This window comes from Hemiscyllium ocellatum, chromosome 24 (assembly GCF_020745735.1).
Source record: "Hemiscyllium ocellatum isolate sHemOce1 chromosome 24, sHemOce1.pat.X.cur, whole genome shotgun sequence".
NCBI classification, from domain to species: Eukaryota; Metazoa; Chordata; class Chondrichthyes; order Orectolobiformes; family Hemiscylliidae; genus Hemiscyllium; species Hemiscyllium ocellatum.
This window is the reverse complement of record NC_083424.1, coordinates 24,415,894-24,434,416: the sequence shown is the minus strand read 5'-3', so window position 1 is coordinate 24,434,416 and position 18,523 is coordinate 24,415,894. Positions and strand designations below refer to the sequence as shown.

At 40.6% G+C, this 18,523-nt stretch overlaps 2 protein-coding genes across 7 annotated transcripts in view; one reads left to right on the top strand and one right to left on the bottom strand.

Moving 5' to 3' along the window:
- Positions 1 to 15,961, top strand: part of emid1 (EMI domain containing 1) — a 350,684-nt gene extending 334,723 nt beyond the window's left edge. For all 4 annotated transcript variants that reach the window (XM_060843592.1, XM_060843590.1, XM_060843594.1 and 1 more), the window contains one exon: positions 14,072 to 15,961. In XM_060843592.1, coding sequence (XP_060699575.1) covers positions 14,072 to 14,202 — 131 coding nt within the window. In that variant the 3' untranslated portion in view covers positions 14,203 to 15,961. The remainder of the gene's footprint in view (positions 1 to 14,071) is intronic.
- An 89-nt stretch (positions 15,962 to 16,050) lies between these two features.
- Positions 16,051 to 18,523, bottom strand: part of LOC132827105 (rhomboid domain-containing protein 3-like) — a 32,970-nt gene continuing 30,497 nt past the window's right edge. For 2 of the 3 annotated variants that reach the window (XM_060843587.1, XM_060843588.1), the window contains one exon: positions 16,051 to 16,696. In XM_060843587.1, the coding sequence (XP_060699570.1) occupies positions 16,537 to 16,696 (160 nt within the window). In that variant the 3' untranslated portion in view covers positions 16,051 to 16,536. The remainder of the gene's footprint in view (positions 16,697 to 18,523) is intronic. The other variant, XM_060843589.1, reaches the window with a different exon arrangement.

Here is an 18,523-nt window from a genome sequence, read left to right as displayed (position 1 = left end):
TGCTGTAAATCTGACTCAAAGTATAGTTTTACACAGTTTATAAAAGTCATTTTATAACAGTCCTATTTGAGTCTACACTCAATATTCATTTTCTGTGTGTAGAGTGTTTGTTGCATTGACTTTTCCAATCAGTTGGAAAATCCTATCTTGTTCATAAATTTGTTTTTGTAAAACTAAAAATGTGGAATCATAATCAGATGAGCTCAAATCAAAATGCATTGGACATGTTAAATCAAACCCGAAACAATACATAGATTGTTAAAGAATTAAATATTAAGAGTTCTTGTGTTTCTTTGTTTTTCTATTGTGATCTTTATTTTGTAACTTAAAGTGGCATCTCATAACATTTCAGACAATCACAATATCTTTCTATTTAGTCAAATAATATAATAGTGACCAAGTAATATGAGTTTTTAATGTCGAACATGACATAATTATAATGGCCAAATAATTTATGATATTAAACTAATTTTATTACTGGATAAAAATGTTAAGGTATTTTGACAACTTAGCCTTTAAAAGATGGGAAAATGTTTGCTTTCTTCAAACAGTGTACAAAGGGACACTAATGGAAAATGCAGCCAATAATGAACTACATTGAGAACCTGCTGTGTATTTTTAAATATATGCTGAAACCTTATAGATAAACCTTTGCCATTCAAGCAAAGTGCTAGCATTGTATTATTAATTTCTAAGTTTCCTTGATGCAGGCAAATGTGTATATTTTAAATGCACAAGTAATTTATTGTGCTTTTACATGTTATGTGTAAGGGTAGAGTTTTACACATCAGCTGGCAGTGGGCAGTCTGTAAAATTCCCTGGATCACCTTTTCACCATCTTTCTGCCTGTCCTTGATCAATACGCAATTTTACATTGTCCACCATCATGCCAAGTGAGGCCTTTTAATGGAAAATTAGTGGCTGATAATTGTTCATTTAAGGGCTACTTCCCTCCCAGCTGGTGAAAGTAGTTCTGGTGCAAGAGCAAGCCCAGCAGGTCACCCTGCTCAAGCTTCAGGTGAGATTGGAGAGTACCTCTCTCAGAAGTTCTTTCCAACAGCTGCTGCACCAAACCTCCATCCACAAGATCTGCCCTCTGCAGGTGCTACATTTGCCACTGCCTTCTCTGTCAAGTACCCAGCCCCTTCTACACCCATCGTCGGGCTTCTGCTTCCCATCAAGAGACTCTCCGTGCCTACTTCATCCTGGACTCAGGGACTTGGAACCTGGATACCGTTTGCAATCGCAACCCTAGCCTCTGCTGCCAGTCAGTCAGATTGGCCAGCAGCTCTCTGAGGTGGAACTCCCAACTGAGTTAGGGGCAGAAGTGCCCTCTCTGGTCAAAGAACATTAAATTGTTATGGGGCTACATAGCCAACAACTTTTTGGGTGTCAGCAGAAACCCTCTCATCTGAAAATTCCTGCCCTCTGTCTCTGATGATAATTACAAATTAATGATATTCTTCAGACAATATGGGTTCAACATCAAAATTTAGATTCTAGAGTAATTGTGAGAGACTGAGCTTTGCATCACACTCAATCAACACATTCTATGGAAAGATTGGACTTACCAATAACAATACTGATTGAATTCATCCAATAAGTTTGAAAATTCTAGTCCAGCAAAGACAGCATTTGATTAGATTATTTACAATGTGGAAACAGGCCCTTCGGCCCTACAAGTCCACACCGACCCGCCACCCACCTATACCCCTACATTTACCCCGTACCTAACACTACAGGCAATTTAGCATGGCCAATTCACCTGGCCCGCACATCTTTGGACTGTGGGAGGAAACCGGAGCACCCGGAAGAAACCCACGCAAGACACGGGGAGAACGTGCAAACTCCACACAGTCAGTCGCCTGAGGCGGGAATTGAACCCGGGTCTCTGGCACAGTGAGGCAGCAGTGCTAACCACTGTGCCGCCCACTGGCTTGAGATACAAGTTCCCAAAAACTGAATTTAAGATTTTTAAAAATCTTCTCCATTCTCATTACTTTTTATTATTAATTTGTGGGACTTGGACATCGCCAGCTGGCCAGCATTGATAGCCCGTCCCTATTTGCCCTTGAGAAGGTGATGGTGAGCTGCCTTCTTGAATCATTGCAGGCCACTTGCTGAATCGCTGCAGTCCACTTGCTGTGGGTTGACCCGCAATGCCAGTAGGGAGGAAATTCCAGGATTTTGACTGAACGACTGTGAAGGAACAGCAGTACATTTCCAAGTCAGGGTGGTCAGTGGCTTGGAGGGGAACTTGCAAGTTTTGGTGTTCCCAAGTACTTGCTGTCCTTTTCCTTCTCAATAAAAGTGGTTGTGAGTTTAGAAGATGCTGTCTAAGGATCTTTGGTGAATTTCTGCAGTGCATTTTGTAGATAGTACACACTGCTGCTACTAAGCACCGGTGGCGGAGGGTGTGAATGTTTGTAGATGTGGTGCCAATCAAGTGGGTTTATTTGTCCTAGGTGGTGCCAAGCTTCTTGAGTGTTGTTGGAGCTGCCCCCATCCAGGCAAGTGGGGACTATTCTCTGGAGGCTTCTTGCCTCTATTCCTGATGAAGGGCTTTTGTCCGAAACGTTGATGTTCCTGTTCCTCAGATGCTGCCTGACCTGCTGTGCTTTTCCAGCACCACTCTGACATAAATTCTGGTTTCCAGCATCTGCAGTCCTCATGTTTGCCTCGTATTCCATCATACTTCTGATTTGTGCCTTGTAGATGGTGGATAAACTTTGTGGTGTCAGGAGGTTTTACTTGTTGCAGTATCTCTAGTCTCTGACCTGTTCTTGTAGCCACTGTGTTTATGTGGTGAGTCCATTTGAGTTTCTGGTCAATGGTAACCCCAAGGATGTTGACATGGGGGAATTCAGTGATGGTAATGCCACTGAATGTCAAGTGTGGTGGTTAAAGTGTCTCTTATCGATGATGGTCATTGTCAGGCATTTGTGTGGCACGAATGTTACTTGTACTTATCAGTCCAAGTCTGGATATTGTCCAGATCTTGTTGCATTTGAGCATGGACTGCTTCAGTGTCTGAGGAGTCGCGAATGGTGCTGAACACTGTGCCATCATTGGCAACCATCCCCACTTCTGACCTTATGACAGAGGGAAGGTCATTGATGACACAGTTGCAGATTATTGGGCCGAGGACAGTACCCTGAGGGACTTCTGCAGAGATGTCTAGAGGCAGAGATGACTGGCCCTCCACAACCATCTTCCTTTGTGCCAGATATGACTTTAACTAGTAGAAAGTTTGCCCCTGATACTCATTGATTCCAGTTTTGCCAGGGCTCCCTGTTCCCATACTCGGTCAAATGTGGCCTTGATGTCAAGGGCTGACACTGTCACCTCACCTCTGGGATTCAGCTCTTTTGCCCATGCTTGAACCAAGCCTGTAATGAGATCAGGAAATGAGTGGCCCTCGTGAAATCCAAACTGGACATCACTGAGAAGGTTGTTGCTGAGCAGGTACTGCTTGATAGCACTGGTGATGACCCCTTCCTTCACTTTACTGATGATGGACATTAAACTGATTGGGCGGTAATTGACCGGGTTGGATTTGTCCGGTTTATTTTCACAGGACATAACTGGGCAGTTTTCCACATTGCTGGGTAGATGCCAGTGTTGTATCTGTACTAGAAGAGCTTAGTAAGAGAGCAGCAGGTTCTGGAGCACACATCTTCAGTACTATTGCCGGGATGTTATCAGAGCCCATTGTCTTTTTAGTATCCAGTGCCTCCAGCCATTTCTTGATATTACGTGGAGTGAATCAAATTTGCTGGAGACTGGTATTTGGGATACTGAGGACCACTGGAGGAGCCCAATCTTCTGACTGAAGATTGTTGCGAATGCATCAGCCTTTTGCACTTATTTGCTGGGCTCCTCCATCATTGAGGATGGGGATATATGTGGAGCCTCCTCCTCCAGTGAGTTGTTTAATTGTTCACCACCATTCACAACTGGATGTGGAAGGACTGCACAGCTTAGATCTGATCCACTGGTTGTGGGATTGCTTAGCTCAGCCTATCACTTGCCATTTATGCCATTTGGCACACAAGTGGTCCTGTTTGGTAGCTTCACCAGGTTCACACCTCATTTTTAGGTATTCCTGATGATGCTGCTGGCATGTCCATCTACACTCTCCATTGAACCCGGGTTGATCCTCTGGCTTGATGGTAATGGTTGAGTGGGGGATATGCTAGGCCATTAAGTTACAGATTGTGCTGGAGTTCAGTTCTGCTGCTGTTGATGGCTCACAGCACCTCATGGATGCCCAGTCTTGATGCAGCAGTCACTTTTACCTATATTGTCATGGACAGATGCTTCTGCCGTCAGATGACGTTCCTTAGTTAGTTAGATGTTAGTTCCTTCACCACCTGCTGCAGACCCAGTCTAGCAGTTACATCCTTTAGGACCCAACCAGCTCAATCAGTAATGCTGCTGCCAAGCCACTCTTGATGATGGACATTGAAATCCCCCACCCAGAGTACATTTTGCACCCTTGCCACCCTCAGTGCTTCCTACAAGTGTCGTTAAACATGGAGGAGGACTGACTCATCAGCCGAAGGAGGACATACGTGGTAACCACTAAGAGGTTTCCTTGCCCATGTTTAACTGAAACCATGAGACCTCATGGGATTCAGAGTCAATGTCAAGGACGCCCAGGGGCAACTCCCTCCTGACTGTATCCCACTGTGCCGCCACCTCTGCTGGGTCTGTCCTGCTGATAGGACAGGACATATCCGAGGATAGTAATGCTGGTGTCTGGGCTGTTATCTGTAAGGTATGTTTCTATAAGAATGACCATGTCAGGCTGTTGCTTGACTACTCTGTGAGACAGCCCTCCCAATTTCGACACTAGCCCCAAGATATTGGTAAGGAGGACTTTGCATGGTCAACAGGGCTGTTTGTGTTTTTGCCATTGTCTTTTCCAGTTCCAAGGTCGATTCGATGTGATCTATCCAGTTTCATTTCTTTGTTATATCTTTCTAGCGATTGATACAACTGAGTGGCTTGCTAGGCCATTTCAGAGGGCAGTTGAGAGTCAACCACATTCTTGTGGCTCTAGAGTCACATGAAGACCAGACTAGGTGAGCATGGCAGACTTCCTTCCCTAAAGGACATTAGTGAACCAGATGGGTTTTTCCGGCAATTGACAATGGTTTCATGGTCATCAGTAGACTCCTAATTCTAGATTTTTCTTCATTGAGTTCAAATTCCACCATCTGCCATGGCGGGATTTGAACCCAGGTCACCAATTTAATACATTGCAAAACTTACAATGAACTTCATAAACTGAGTTATCATGAACCTCTGCAAAATGGTTTCTCCTGTTTTATTTTAAAGTCCATTGATCAAGCCATTTGTCAGGTTCAACATTTCCATTTAAATACATTTTCTTCGACATTTTCTTTTGTTTTCTGTCCTCACGGCCTATTAATCTGAATGATCCATTCTACAAAATAACACTCTTTCTCTCTTACCTGTTGTCACAGGTGCTGGAATTTCAAAGTGAATCTCTCTCAGAATCAGTCAACTTCAATACATCAAACTGACTGAATTGTTTTAGAACCATAGAATCCCTACATTGTGGAAGCGGGCCATTCGGTACATCAAGTCCACACCGACCCGTCGAACAGTATCCTACCCAGATCCACCCCCTTACCCTATCCTTGTAACCCTCATTTCCCCATGGGTAATCTACCTAGCCTCCACACCCTTGTGAGCATGGCCAATCCACATAACCTACACATCTTAAGATGGTAGGAGGAAACCAGAGTACTTGAAGGAAACACACACGAACATAGGGAGAACATGCAAACTTCACATAGACAGTCACCTGAAAATGGAATCGAACCCAGCTCCCTGGTGCTATGAAGTAGCAGTGCTAACCACTGAGCTACTGTGCCACCCATAGGTTAGAGACTTGGTCTGATCCTTCATTGCCTGTTTTCCTTGAGAAAATTTTACCTTGTCTGAATCACATTCCCACTGTTGTTTGATTATAAGGAATTTATTTTGGATAGCCCCCAAAAATGGAAGATGTATGATTAGTCCATGCCCAACCTACTGTCTATTCATTTGAATGATCTCACACCAACAATGCCTCGGCATGTCGTAAATGCCAATTGAAACCAGACTGCACTTCTGAAGGTTAGCTTGCATTTCTTAAAGGGGAGGTACATTGTGGCTGGAGCAGATGCTGCAAGTCATTAGAAGGAGCATAAGATGGCACGACGTGGGAAAGAGTGGGCTCTGAAGTTTTTGGACTTTACATTAAAGGTTTTGATGGAGTGGATGAAAACGAGAAGGAGGTGCTCTGTACCATCAAGGGAAAAGGAGAGTTTCCTGATACACAAAGGGTAACAGGATCAGATATCTATGGAGGCCATTACCAGGAATCAAGGCCCAAGGATCTGGACACAGTCCCAGAAGAAATTCAGTGTCTTCATATGAATAGTCAAGAGAATGCACCTTAAATTGCCATGATCTCCGAGGAAGGGCTTATTCCCAAAACGTCGACTCTCCTGCTCTTCGGATGCTGTCTGACCTGCTTTTTCAGTGCCACACTTTTGACTTTGACTCTCCAGCATCTGAAGTCCTCACTTTCTCCTCCAAGATCTACCAACTGTACTATTAGTTTTGAAACATTGTTAATTTATCAAGATCCCATTACTCATTTAGAAACAATCCCATCAGTAGGATTTCATGCCTACCATTCATACATCTTACTGGACCATCTCTCATTTTGCACAGATGCAAGCCTTACACCCTCATCTCTGAGAGTGCATGCATTGCCACTAATTCAATCACATCAACCAAACAGTTCTCACATCGCTCACTTGCTTCACCTATTTTATAACTGGAGGAAATTGAAGAAAACTGAACAAGACAATCATCCCTTACCTGTTCTAAATCTTATGGAGGAGATGGCTTTGGATGTTGCTGAAACAGCCATTGCTGAAAATGTGCCCTGGGCAGGACTGAAACTGTTGAAGATGATGGCATCTTTACATTTAATCCTTCCACCACATCTCAATTTGCCTCTCATTCACACTCTATTCTCATTTATAAGTTGCAGATGGTGTGAGCTTACACTTCTTGCTTCCAGCCCAACCTTCAAACCTTTCTGTTTCACCTGCATTTCCCCCCCCCCAGCCCACCCCGCCCCATACACATATACACACACAGACACACATACACACACTAGAACACACAACAATACAGTGCAGAACAGACCCTTTGACCCTCGATGTTGCACCGCCCTGTGAACTATTCTCAGCTCCTCCCCCTACACTATCGCAAAATCATCCATGTGCTTATCTAAGGATTGTTTAAATCTCCCTAATGTGGCTGGGATGACTACATTAGCAGGCAGGGCATTCCAAGCCCTTACCACTCTCTGCGTAAAGAACCTGCCTCTGACATCTGTCTTAAATCTATCACCCCTCAATTTTTAGTTATGCCCCCTCGTACACACTGACATCATCATCCTAGGAAAAAGACTTTCACTGTCTACCCTATCTAATCCTCTGATCATCTTGCATGTCTCTATCAAATCCCCTCTTAGCCTTCTTCTTGCCAATGAGAACAGTTCAAGTCTCTCAGCCTTTCCTCATAAGACCTTCCCTCCAGACCAGGCAACACCCTGGTAAATCTCCTCTGCATCTTTTCCGATGCTTCCACATCCTTCCCGAAATATGAGGACCAGAATGGACACAATATTCCAAGTGTGGTCGCACCAGCGTTTTGTATAGTTGCAACCAGTTGCAACCTAGCCAGGGAGCAGATGATCACAGTGGAAGAGCTTGGAAAAAAATTGCATCACCTTCACTTGGATTTGACACCTAGCCACCACCTCAAATACTGACAGTACATGTATCTTAGGGGAATATTTTGGGATCTGTGCTTGCTGAGAGATCAGGAAGAAGTGGCCTGCAGCAAAGACAGATGGTAAGAATAGCACAAGCTCCAGCTTGCCAGAGAGTTGAACACACGGATTCCACTACCTTGGACCAGGGCTTCAATGAGACGTACTGATGGACATTTGTAGCAAAATGCTTGATGCATTAGGAAGTCTACCAGAAGGCCAACAGTCAGTGCCAAAGAATGTGGAAGAATGTAGCACCAACCTTACTCTGGGCTTTGTGCAGAAACTGGAGCCTCTTCTCCAGCATGGAAGTGGTGGTCAACTCCGCTCACATACTTGCAAACCCAACCACATTGCAGTAGTTGATGGGCCAATGATGCTCCTTTACAATGGAGAAAGTAGCAGTATCAGACAACTAACTTCACATTAAACAGGAAGGGATACTTGCTAAATTAAAATTCTAACTCATCACAAACCAGCATCCAACAAGGATGCTAGGCCCTGAATGCATGTGACAGTTCTGGAACACCTAATGAAAGAACAGATTTTCATTTGCAATGCAAACGTCTTACTGAATCTGATATGCATATACCTAAACCTGGCATGGGGACTGGAGCATTCATTAAATGAACAAAATGCATTCTGTGCTCAATGATCATTCCGAGGTTATATCTGTAGGATGTACCATGACACTTGGCCATACAGCCACACTCTGGCAAGTTGCAGAAGCTCTTGAACCATGTAAAGGTGGTCATCTGCTTGGTGATAGACAGATGGTGGATTCATCCCCACAGGTCATTGTCTGCATTCCTTCTAATTTGCTTTCCAGCTGTGCAGGCCCTGAGGGTCCGTGCATGTCAGCAAATTCGGGAACTGGTGCCAATCGCCAAGGTCAAATCCGTGGAGTAACTGCATTCATGCATGAAAGCCCTACTTAAGATCACAAAAGCAATACTCCATTATATCCTATTTTATCCTTGAATAATTCTGCATGCCATAAATTTACCAAATAGTTGAGTGAGCTGTTGCAACGGGTTTGAATAAATTTTCCACATAGACTTTGCAGGATTCCTTCATTTTTGTAAAGACATGGCTACACTGATCAAATCACCATTCGCTGTATGTTACAGAAGCTCATGTCCAAGTTCTCTATCCCAGTCTGATTAACCTGAAAGGGAAAGGTGTCTCATCAATTTGAACAACAGGTGAAGCTAGCTTTTCATGCTGTTCATTTGCAGAAAAATCCTTGAGTGGTTTTCTTTACTAACTGGACACAACAGTCTTGCCTATCACACCAAGAATAATGTGATATATGAGTTTTAGTGCTGTTCTGTTGCCATGTCCCAACAACTGATGGACCATACAAAACAACATTCACAGCTGGCTCCAAGCATGAATGCACTTGCAAATTTCAGAACACTGAGTTCAATATTAGATGTGATTCTAAACACAGGTCCCTGTTTTATGGTCTCAAAATGAATTCATACATACATTGCACCTTTTTAGTTGCTGAAAATGAGAAGGGTCATAGAGACTGCCAATCTGCTGCATTCCAATGGAAATACCAATCAGAATCCACCTGCCTGACAGAGAACAAAGATTGACAGTCATGCTCCTGCTGTATCTCCATATCAACAGTTGCCCAACCAATTGGCACCCACTGTATAAAGTGCAATCCCTTTTTCATCTTTGTTTCTTGTATCCTATCCTGATGAGCACAAGACAAAAAGCTTTGACTTCTTGTGTCTTTTCAGTATGCACACACCTAGGTTCCTTACTAGAATAATCAACAAATAGTCCTCATCACCCTCTGATTTGCCATGGTAGTTCAAATGCAGTTGACTCAATGGATTGCTACAAATTGGAAACTGTGCATTACTGTGATGACACATTCATGGATTTTGTTTGGTACAGTTCCTATGTGGCACATGTAAAGCAATGTCTGTCCATTCAATGGCATACTGCAACTTGAACAGCCTGCATTCCTAGCAGAGTTGCATGCTTTCTCTATCTGCTTATCTCTGGCAAGCCTGAAAGTAATTCTAACTTTCCTTGAATAGAGAGCCTGAGTGACCTCTCTTTCTTAACAGTGGATGGCAAACTGCAAGATGTTGAAATTATCCCCAGCTGCAAGTCTCAATGAGCCAAATAGAGAAAACTTCATTCACATAGTCATCCTCAAAGCTAGTAGCGTTCAGTCTTGTCCTGATTTGTATTTGGCATTAGCAGGTACAGATTGCAGTCTAGATGTCTTTAGTAGTGCTGACATTTCACACATTGCTCCTGGCTCAGGTTCACGTGGGAAAACGAGTTCCTAAACAAGGTGGGCAGATACAGCCAGCTGCTGAGAAGCATCCTATCTTTAACTGTTTTGTGCAGATATTGTAAAATTAATAAACAAAATCCTTCAGCACATACCACTCCCAATAGACTTCTCCAACTTGACACAATTGCACAAAGCAACAAGCGCTTGAAGATTTGTAGCAACAGCCAGAGGACATCAACCTACAAGAGGTTGTTGATCCTGTTAAATAGTAGTATTGGAGACTTCCTTCATGCTACTGAACAACTTGCTCTGCACACTTCTGCTGGATGTTCACATCAGCAACAATAAGACAGGCTGTGCAACCTACCTGTAAATCTACTCATGCTGCATTTGTGACATCCGGAAAACAGGAGTTAATCAGTCAATTTCTTAATCATGGGGTTAACAACAGTTTTTACTCCTGTTTTCTTTTAAAATGACAGCCCCTTAAGACACGAACTATGCACTGGTCTTATTTTACTTCATTTGTAACGTGTTCAGAGGAGTAATTGTCTCCTTCTCAGATTTGGCTGTAAGTGCAAATAATTGGACGGGTTGGCCATGAGATGTTCCGATTATGCCACCTCTCGTGGGGAAAGTATTTCTTTGGGCCCAACCCACCAATTATTTGCTCTTCTTGCTCCAGTAGTTTGATTCACATTGCTTGCAGTTAAACTGAAGTAAATCAATAAAACCTGAAATAAAGCTAATTGTTCAAAGTACACAGTGGGGATATCAACTTTTGAAAAGAGAAAGACAGGTTCATGTTTCAAGTTATTAATCTTATTGTACCAATTTTTAACACATTTGACATCCAACCCCTTTGTTCTGGCCAATTCTAACAGATTTTCTTGGATTACTTTTTTAATGCCCCACAAAAATTGTTCACCAATTTATTTTTCACATGCTGGGTATTCCTAGTATTTCTATTTTTATCGCAATAGATTATTGAATTTACCTGATCATAGTTAATTCACAAGGGACTTTTTCTGATATAAAATAATGAGTGCAACATTAACAGAGAGAGAGCTTCCTTTTTAAGTTAACTATCAAATTGTGGATAGAAAGGACTAATTTGGTAAAGTAGATAAATTGAAACTTTTTGGTTGGTTCTCAATTCCTTAAACCTAACTTTAAATCTGAAAATATTTTCTTATAATATAGAATTTTTAATGAAGAAAATTATAATTTAGAAAACCAACCCAAGAGAAATTAGTTGCTTTGACTCCCCCTCCTCCCCTCCCCCCCCCCCCATCACCTCTCTCTCCCTCCCTCTGTGTGCATTAAAACATATGTCAGGTATAGAAGGCATATGTCAGGTATAGATCAAGTGAATCCTTAGAAGTGTATAAAGGTGTAGGAGTATACTTAAGAGAGAAATCAGGAGAGCAAAAAAGTGACATGAGATAGCTTTGGCAAATAGAGTTAAGGAGAATCCAAAGGGTTTTTAGAAATACATTAAGGACAAAAGAGTAATTTGGGAGAGAATAGGACGTCTCAAAGATCAGCAATACTGCCTTTGTGTGGAGCCGCGGGGGGGGAGTTCTAAATGAGTATTTTGCATCAGTATTTACTGTGGAAAAGGATATAGAAGATATAGAATGTAGGGAAATAGATCTGAAAAATGTCCATATTACAGAAGAGGAAGTGTTGGATGTCTTGAAACGCATAAAAGTGGATAAATCTCTAGGACCTGATCAGGTGTACTCTAGACCTTGTGGGAAGCTAGGGAAGTAATTACTAGGCCTCTTACTGAGTTATTTGAATGATTGACAGTCACAGGTGAGATGCCAGAAGACTGGAGGTTGGCTAACGTGGTGCCGCTGTTTAAGGAAGGTGGTAAAGACAACCCAGGGAACTATAGACCGGTGAGCCTGACCTCGGTGGTGGGCAAGTTGGTGGAGGGAATCCTGAGGGACAGGATGTACATGTATTTGGAAAGGCAAGGACTGATTAGGAATAGTCAACATGGCTTTATGTGTTGGAAATCATGTCTCACAAACGCGATTGAGTTTTTTGAAGAAGTAACAAAGAGGATTAATGAGGGCAGAGTGATAGATGTGATCTATGTGGACTTCAGTAAGGCATTCAACAAGGTTCCCATGGGAGACTGGTTAGCAAGGTTAGATCTCATGGAATACAGGGAAAACTAGCCATTTGGATACAGAACTGGCTCAAAGGTAGAAGACAGAGGGAGGTGGTGGAGGGTCGTTCTTCACACCGGAGGCCTGTGACCAGTGGAGTGCCACAAGGATCAGTGCTGAGTCCACTACTTTTCATCATTTATATAAATGATTTGGATGTGAGCAAAAGAGGTATTGTTAGTTAGTTTGCAGATGCCACCAAAATTGGAAGTGTAGTGGATAACAAAGAAGGTTACCTCAGATTCCAATGGGATCTTAATCAGATGGGCCAACTTGCTGAGAATTAGCAGGTGGAGTTTAATTTAGATAAATGTGAGATACTGCATTTTGCGAAAGCAAATCTTAGCAGGACTTATATACTTAATGGGAAGGTCCTAGGGAGTGTTGCTGAACTAAGAGACCTTGAGTGCACGTTCATAGCTCCTTGAAAGTAGAGTCACAGGTAGATAGGATAGTGAGGGCAGCATTTGTTATGCTTTCCTTTAATGGTCAGACATTGAGTACAAGAGTTGGGAGGTTATGTTGTGGCTGCACAAGGCATTGGTTAGGCGACTATTGTAATATTGTGTGCATTTCTGGTCTCCTTCCTATCGGAAAGATGTTGTGAAACTTGAAAGGGTTCAGAAAAGATTTACAAGGATGTTGCTAGGGTTTGAGGATTTGAGCTATAGAGAAAGGTTGAATAGGCTAGGCCTGTTTTCCCTGGAGCATCGGAGGCTGAGGGTGACGTTATAGAGGTTTACAAAATCATGAAGGGCATGGATAGGACAAGGTCTTTTTTCCTGGGGAACTAGAGGGCTTAGGTTTAGGGTGAAAGAGTAAAGATATAACAGAGACCTAAGGGGCAACGTTTTTACACGGAGGCTGGTACGTGTATGGAATGAGCTGCCAGACGAATTGCAGCATTTAAAAGGCATCTGGATGGGTATATGAATAGGAAGGGTCCGGAGGGAAATGGGTTAGGTGCACGCATTTGGGACTAGATTGGGTTTGGGATATCTGGTCGGCATGGACACGTTGGACCGAATCATCTGTTTCCATGCTGTATGTTTCTACGATGCTATGACTCTATGTAGTGAGTAACATCTTTAGGTCCTTAATTTTTTAGACTAATTTCCCTCCTTTATTGGCAAATCTGGAATTTCCCTTTCTATCTTAGCCAGTATTTTCCTGTAATTTCTCCACACTTTGCTGAACGTAAATTCTTGGTGTAACACCAGAAGCTTGGAACTGACTAACTGATGAAGCTGCAGAGAATGGATGTCGTAATTCCACTGTCGAAATGTTGAAGGTAATCTGAAAAAGATCATGATTACTGTTACCTTGAGAATACTCTGCGTTCATTGCAATTTTTTTCTCCATTTCAATTGGAATGTTAACCCACTTGTATCAAAAAAAGTAGAATTAAAATATTAGAGAGGGATATTTGAAATTAATGCATACATACAGTGTCATTGTCACGCCACGCATGTCAAATTCTGATAACTAAATTACAGCTCGTAAAATGCTATCTTATGAAGGTCAATATTCTAGATGGACAATCCAAACTAATGCATTTCCCCCAAATAACTCCCTCAGATTCTACTGAGGGAATAGAAAATATAAATCTAAGATTCAACAAAGCAAACATGATAGATAACTTAATTTGTTGATTATTTGCCTTTTAATCTTTAGTGGTAGATTATTACATAACATTTTACAGTACAATGAATTTTCCATTAAACTCAACTTACTATGTTGTCTTTATCATAACAGAACCTGATCATGGATCTGGAGTAGATCCTTACGCTACTGTACCTCCAAATTTCTTCAGAGGCAAGCGAGGCAGCTTTGCAGCCTACAAGATAATCTCTCACAGGCTTGCACATAAAACCGAAGAGAAATGATGATGAACAATGTAAATGTCAACAAATGTAAACTCTGTGGTGCCTTCTTGAAACAATGTGGTAAACTGGGGTAAGCAGATTACCAAACCACTGGAACTGTTCATAAAGCATTTGTCCTGTGTGTAATACATCAGTGGACTAACTTGATTTGCCTTGTCCAACTGCGAGCATTTTGCTCTACTTGTGCTGAAAATAACTTGTGTTTTAGGCTGCTGTCTTAATGGGAATCTCAGAGTATTGCTATAGATATCATAAAATGTTTCATCATTTGATGACTATTCTGTATTTTTTCATAAACATAGCTCTCGTGAATATTTCATAAAGCAGCCACTATTCTATATTTGTGAAAGTGTTTACTTTGCATTTACTTCCTATCACAAGTAAATTACTTTTTTCTAAAATGCTGTATAATCATACTATTGTCAGTTTAAATTTTGTATTTCAAAAGATAAATTAGTTTCATTACTTGGAAAAAAATGTTTAATGAGACACTGTCCCTTGGTCACTTCCTTGCATACAGTTCTCGCCGGAATGATTACCTGATCAATATATGACAGATTATTGACTCTTTGTTGGATTAGTCCCTTCCAGTTTATGAATCTAACATCTCTGTGCACTCAGGGTCTTTTTAGTAGTGTTTTTGATTTGAAGTCGGCTTGGCAGTAATGATTACTTAATTGGAATGTAAACAAGTTTTAGATCAAAGGGAATAAACAATTACAGAGATTTAGATTTTTAAAGTTTTCTTTCATTTTTAACAAGTGTTTTCAATGATCAAGAAATACAGACTTTGCAGATAGCATAGTTGCATTGGAATGTCCACTTGTGCAGCCCACCTCCCTCACATTGGACATTTATAAACTAAAGCTGGCATCAGTTTGCATTTGAATACATTTAGAATTGGAATGAATGTTTGGGAGATGTTTAACAAATGGGATCCTGTCTCTTTAAATTATATTAGAGCTTCATTACTGATCAATTTACTTTTATTGTTAACAGCAGTAAGGAGTGGTAGTTCAAATCTTGAAGTGAGCCATTTGTGTTGTTTTTCGATGATCAGGTGAAATATAATTTAGAAATTCTATTTCGTAGCATATTGAGATGATCCGTGTATTACTCAAGGTATCAATCCGAAGGAACACTGCCTTTCCTATTAATTTGAACATTAAATACCAGTAATTCCTAAACATTTTAAAAATCTTACTAAAAGTTTATACTTTAATTCTAAAGGATATATGCTAAAATAGATAGCAAATTGACAAATAAATGTGGATTAATTGCACATCCAATTTAATACACATGACAACAGAGGACTGCTACTTAAAATTCTAGATCAAAATAAATGGGACATTTTACCAGCAGAACATGAAAATGTACTAAGTATTTATGTACAGATATTTTGGAATTTGTACTTGAAGGTAGCATTTCAAATACAGTCATTTTGGGCTGTAACTGAATTGTGTGTGTCTTAATGGTGCTCAGTGTGCAGTGTTTGACTCTATGATTAAGACAACATGTTTCTGATCGCAGTTTGCTATTTGTTTATTTGCAGATTGTATCATGTCTAAGGGCTTTTAATGCAGGTTGCTAGCAAAAGTATTCAATTAATAAGTATATTTACAATGTACAACTTTTGGTACCACTGTGTTTTCATATACTGTCTTAAAGGGCTACTTATTTTCATGTACAGAGCACTGTTTTATACCAACTATGAGAAGTATGTCAAAATATTCATTAAAAGGTAAATTAAGTCTTTTCACCAATTTGTTTTGATGCCTTTCTTTACATTTATAAGATACCATATTGCTATGTAAAGACAAAAAAAATCTAAAAGTTGTTTATGTGACCAAATTTGGTTAGGATGTTGGATTTTTATTTAGGAACACATTTGAATTAATTTTATGTTTGTATTCTTCATGACATTTCATATAATTCCAAATGTGACAGCAAGTACAGGTTCAGTGTTTAGCTATCTAAAACTGCTGTATTTCACTTTAATTGACTCTACACGCAGCGTGCCATCTTGGGACTTGGCACTGACGTATGGAAAACAGATTTGAAACCATATCCATCTGTCCACTATCCCTTTCAACATATGTCTAAGTATTATTGACCATGCTGAAATATACCATTAAAAATTGACCACTAGGCTTGACAATGTAAGGAATAATTTTATTGTTCTGTATATGTACAAAAAAGGGCTGAACGACGCTTATATTTCATTTTGCAACCCAATCAAAAGTTGCATCATATGGCCATTATTAAGTTATCTTTCAGGAGCCTGTAAAGTCAATTGCTTCTGCTGAGGACATTAACCAGCAGTATCGATCATAATCACGTGGATGTTGTTTTCACTTTGGCTGCTGTCACAACAGCATCGTCTCCAACTTGGTCTTCCACTAGAAGGTTAATGGCACTTTCTATCTTTCCTGAAGCAGCCAATGCTAAAACAGCCTTTTCAGTTGAAAAACCCATCTGTTTTAATTGCTGTAATCTGAGAGAGGGACAAAATTTTTTTTTAAATTCATGTATGATTATGTGAAAGTAATTTTTTAATAGAACGCGAGTGCTGTTGGTGTCCCATCGCTAATTGCCCTTAATTTTATTAGTGGTCCAAAAGGCATCCACATTACTGTGGACCTGCAGTCACACATAGGCCAGACCAGACAAGGGTGGCAGATTCATTACTAACCAGATAGTTTTTAATTACAGTTGATGATATCTTCATGGTCACAAATATTAACACTTAACCTCATAGTTTATTAATTTAAATTCCAAAAGCTACAGTGGTGAGATTTGATCCCGTATCCTCAGAGCAATAGCCTAAACCTATGGATGACTAGTCTCGTGACATTACCATTTTGCCACTGTTTGCTCCACAATTATATTTCTGCAAAATAATCTAATAAAATAGCAATTATTTTCCAGTAGAAATGTAAACAGCTGACACTCAGAAAAATGCAATTAAATTTTATTGGGCAGTTGATTTAAAATGGGTGATAGAAATGACCTTGGTTCAGGACATCAGGATGTGGACTCAGTTTCAGTGGAAATGAGAAATGGTTGGGGAACAAAGTCACAACTGGGAGTGGTCCACAGCTGTGGTTTAAGCCTAAACAAGGGTGACTATGTGAGTGTGAAAACTGAGCTAAATGAAGTTCTAGGCTAGGAAATAGATAGCAAATAGGGACACAGTAATAGACATTGATTCCTACAATAAAGAAAATATCTAAAGTGAAGCTCTAAAGGGATCCACCATCTGTAGTTAACTAAGGATGCTAAGGAAAGCATCAAACTTTAAAAAAGAGAGAACTGCACAAAGATGGCTGACAAGTTAGATGACTGGGAGAAAGTGAGGACTGCAGATGCTGGGGATCAGAGCTTAAAAATGTGTTGCTGGAAAAGCGCAGCAGGTCAGGCAGCATCAAAGGAGAAGGAGAATCGATGTTTCGGGATAAGCCCTTCTTCAGGAAGTTAATAGCAGAAAATGACTAAAAGGTTAATCAAGAGAAAAAAGTTAGACTATGTAAGGAAGCTAGCTAGGAATATAAAATTGGACAGTAAGAGTTTCTGTAGGTTTTTGAAAATTAAAGGATTGAGAACGTGAATTTTAATCCTCTAGAGAATTGGAATGGGGGGCTAATTGTAGATAATAAGGAAATTATAGTTGAAATGAACAAACAGAGGAAACATAAAACATTCCATTAAATGTTGTAAATCAAGAGGTGGAAGGAGAGAGGAACTTGGTGTAATTACAATGATGAGGTAAGTGTAACTAAGCAAACTGATGGAGCTGTGGGTTGACAAGTCTCTGGATCCAGGTAGTCTTTATCCAGGGAAAAGAGGTCACTTATAAGGTCTTGGGGCAGTTGAACTTTTAATATTCATTTTCCAAAATTCAGGAAAGATTTCATTGGATGAGAAAGTAGCAACTATAATTTCTCTATTAAAGAGAGAGACAGAAAACTGGAAACTATAGGCCAGACAGAGTCATAAAATTATACAGCATGGAAATAGACCCTTCGGTTCAACACATCCATGCTGACCAGATATCCTAAATTGATCTAGTCTCATTTGCCAACATTTTGGTCCATTTCCCTCTAAACCCTTCCTCATCATGTACCCATCCAGATGCCCTTCTAAATACTGTATTTGTACCTGCCTCTACCAACTCCTCTGGCAGCTTATTCCATACATGCACCTTCTTCTGTGTGAAAAAGTTGCCCTTCATGTCCCTTTTAAATGTTTCCCTTCTCACCTTAAATCTGTGCTCTCTACAGTCATACAGTCAGTGATGTACAGCACAGAAAGAGTGTTTTGG